At 41.6% G+C, this 3854-nt stretch overlaps 1 protein-coding gene across 1 annotated transcript; it reads right to left on the bottom strand.

The window, feature by feature from the left end:
• Nucleotides 1-217: 217 nt before the first annotated feature.
• LOC104400537 (survival of motor neuron protein-like) lies at nt 218-3786 on the bottom strand (the record flags this gene model as incomplete). Its single annotated transcript, XM_010021776.1, has 6 exons — nt 218-274; nt 1141-1251; nt 1537-1608; nt 2630-2773; nt 3178-3378; nt 3661-3786. Coding segments are annotated over 6 exons (711 nt in total), but the record flags the coding sequence as incomplete, so codon positions are not given.
• Between the last annotated feature and the right edge of the window lie 68 nt (nt 3787-3854).

The raw sequence follows: 3854 nt of genomic DNA, 5'->3' as shown, positions 1-3854 counted from the left end.
AGCGAAGAAGGGATTAATACTGGCTGAAGTGGTCTTTGTAGAGATGTGAGAGTGGATGGAAGTCCCAAGGCTCACAGTTTTTTCACAGAATTCGGGACTTGTTGAGAGCTTGTAAAACGAACTGTAGTTTCGAACAGATTGGTCAAGCCACACTGTATCTTCTTTTAGCACAAGAGGACGATACTTACAACTCTTCAAAACAGTGATGGATATTCAGTTACTTCGCATGTGCTTGTCGCTCCAGTGCTGCTTCCATTCGACTTTGTTTTAAACCCTACAGGATACAATTTAGCAAAATCCTGGTTTTACTAACATGGAAATAAAAGCTTTAGTCACAGAACAATGCATTTTTTGACAATATTCTTTTAGCCCTTTACAAATCAAGAATAGCTTTGTACTCTTTGGGGAAATCAGAATGGGTGGTTTTACCAAAGGACAAAAGCCAAACTCCATGTCTTCTTTATAATTAGTGGCTCTGCAGTGTAATTTCAATCCACAACTACATATAATCTGAAAAAGCAAGTTCCAGTCTTTCGAAGATACCCTGCAGCACCAGATCTCCCCTTTCCAACTTCCCCAATGCGAAGCGTTTAATTCCTCCTGTATTTTCTTCTTAAGTGTACAAATGAAATAGAAATCTGTACTCTATGCCACAGATTTTCCATAACTACACTGACAGCTCCAGCTGCACCTTCACAGCCACCTGAAACAATTACTGATGAATACTCTGCAAAATTCATAGGATAGAATCATAGAATAGTTTGGGTTGGATGTCAAATCTGATCTTAAATGTGACGTTACCACTGACAAATACATAGAAGACCACTGAATAATAAATATATTCAGATTTACTCCATCTGTCTACAAAGACAGAACTGGTTGTTTCAGAATGCCTATGAAAGTACCTAATGGGACCACTCCAATGAAACAAAGAACTAATACATCACTTACGTATATATGCTGGCTCATGCGACTCATACTCAAGCACGAGTATACTTATACAATATAAAATACCCTTAAATACAGCTATTATATGTTAGAATAAGAGATCTAAAAAGCAGTCTAACTTCTTGCTGAAAACAGTGGCAGCAACACAAAAGCAAAATTACAGGGACACCCCAAGACAAAAGTAGCACATACCAGGTAATACCCCGTGTGATAACCACTCATATACCAGGCTATCAACATGCTCCCCAATGCTTCATCATCGTCATGAGAGTCCAGCCTCATAGGCGGTGGAGGAGGAATCAACTAAGAAATCAAAAAGGAAACGACTGTGTTTCAGTAGGGCATATCCCAGGTTAAAGAGCAACCAATTCTAGATCAAAGATAGAAACATAAAACTGAAACACACGTGCACATACTCAATGCATTCTCTGAAAAGGAGTCAAATAAGATCATCTTTTCTCAAAGAATCAAGCAAACAAAAAAAAAAAAGTAAATTCAAAGCCTGGGAGAAACAGGATTCCTGTAAGATGACTGCACACAATCATTTTTATTCTCTGGCACTTTCTTCCTCATTCTCCTGAGACTTACCGGAGGTCCTGGTGGGAAGGGTGGGGGCCAGCAAGATAAAAACGATGGAGATGCCCTGAATTTTGATCCAGACTATAGTGAAAGAATTAAATATTGCAGATTGAAAAGAGATTTCAGGCATTACAATTTTATTTAAGAGAATTCTTTGAAGCAGTTCACCTACCTTAAACTAAAGACACATCCAACCCCATCCCAGCAATTTAATGAAACTACAGTGACTACAGAGTAGCTACTTCTGTGGAGGACTCCATGACTGGAAAAGTAAAACTTAACATTACACGTGTCACTGCAGTTAACGCTGCTGAAACATAGTCCTGGTCAACACAAGCGTTTAAGAAAGTTTTCTAAACAGAAGTCAGTGGTCGCATTCTCAAATGCAAAGATGTTTGCCTGCAGGCAAACAGGAAATTTCTGTGCTCCTGTGTGGCTGGGGGCACATGCTGGCTAAATTCCATCATGCTTGTGAACAACTTTAAAATGAGCTTAGTTACAAATCTATTGATGTGAAAGAAAAAAGACAGAAAAAAACCTTACAAAATAAAAAATCTTGCACAAACAGTAACATTTAGAAAACATAATGCTGTGTTTGAGTGCACTGTCATTCAGACTCCTACACAACAGGAAAACTGAAAAGTGTAACAATACCACAGCCCTCATAATTAAGTACATAAGCTGAAGCTGAGAGCACCTATGACACCCAGACATGACTTTTGCTGCCTTCAATGTCCTGTGTGCTGAGACACACCAACTGGCTAGAAAAAATGCAATCTTAAAACATCAACAGTGCTATTATTAACAGCACTATCACAGCCCAGGGAATAACATCCCTTTACAACACTTTAAAGTTACGAGGCACTAGTAAAGCAGGTGTTAGATAGGGAGAAGGCTTTTCTCACTGGACAGCAGCACTGCAAAAGCAGCTACATTACTGTGAAGTGACACACTGACAGCACCAACATGTATCTGTATATCCATTCTCAAAATGCTGTTATTTGGTTTCTAGACAATAATGAATCTCATCCTGTTGTCTCAGAATCTATAGTAATAATACCAGGCTTAACAGTGGTATATGAATTATTAAGGCTGAGGTTACCCTTCCCAGGCCTGGGACTCCTGGTGGTACAGGAAAATGAAGGTTTTGAGGGAAGAATCTTCCTTTCATGAAGCTGTTTTTGTTTCCAGGTGACTGAGAAGATTTTTCACTTTCATCTGTTGAATATGGAGTCTCATTCTCATTCTAGAAGACAAATACACTCTTATGAGATGCACTAAAAAGGATTGCTTGCAGTACAGCAAGCAATTTTAGTGCAAAAAAGCTTGGGAAGCCCCATTCCATGCTTCACTCTCTGTAGCCCTCCCAGTCCTACTCAGGAAAGATCTCATAACCTCAGAGTCTTATCTGCTCACCATTTTATCTCTTATCTTTCACTCCTGAATTTCTTGTTGTCCCCTCCCTTTCTTCCATGCTGAGTTCAAGAGGGAAGGGGATGTTTTCATTCCCTCCATCAGCTTGTGTCCGTTCACAATGGAATCGGGTATCGATTCTCACTCCGAACACCGCAGTGGTACCAGAAATACTTCGAAAGTTGATTCTCCCACTTTCTCTTTTCTTTTTGGAAGAGCAAAAGAAGCGTCCCTCACCTCCCCAGAACTCCCCATCCCATTTACTGTTTCATTGCTGGCTGGAGGAAGTAGATCAGTCAGGTTCTGCTCCTCCTGGTTTCCATATCCGGTGTAAGTAACAACACACGTGCCTCTCTTGTGATTGATGGAGGTAATAGTTGCGAGGTACACGTTACCATCCTCAGACCAAACAGCATTGCAGCTGTCACCAACTTTCCACTGCAACAGAAGAAAAAGAAGCAAGTAAATACCTACCCCAGTGACCAGCAAGATGCCTTTTCCCAAACTGCTCTCTGTCCCAGCCACCAGGACGATGACTCCCACCCAGGGGGGTTGCCCTTTGTATTAGTGACATTAATCAGTGCAACCCATAAATAAGGTTTTGAACGTTATCACCCCTTCCCCGAAACATTACGCTCAAGGTTCCACGGAAGGCTACTTGTGAGTACCACAGGAAAGCACAACAGCAGAAGCGTTGCTCGCATTTACAGACGAGGTGACCTGTTTCGAAGGCACCACGTTGGTCCTCCCTCTGCTTTTGTTCTTTTTATTGTTCCTTCTCTTCATCCCCTGGCGCTGCTCCTGTTTGTCCGAAGGTTCCGAACACTCCCCGTTCTTTAAGGCGTTCTTCGGGAACAGAAAGGAGGAACACGATAAGCGACCATCCGCCAGCCCGGGCCCGCTGCGCCCGGGCC

This window comes from Nestor notabilis, unplaced genomic scaffold (genome assembly GCF_000696875.1).
Source record: "Nestor notabilis isolate BGI_N333 unplaced genomic scaffold, ASM69687v1 scaffold6879, whole genome shotgun sequence".
Lineage (NCBI taxonomy): Eukaryota > Metazoa > Chordata > Aves > Psittaciformes > Psittacidae > Nestor > Nestor notabilis.
Note: the sequence above shows the minus strand (reverse complement) of the source record. Positions and strands in the feature narration are given on the sequence as shown.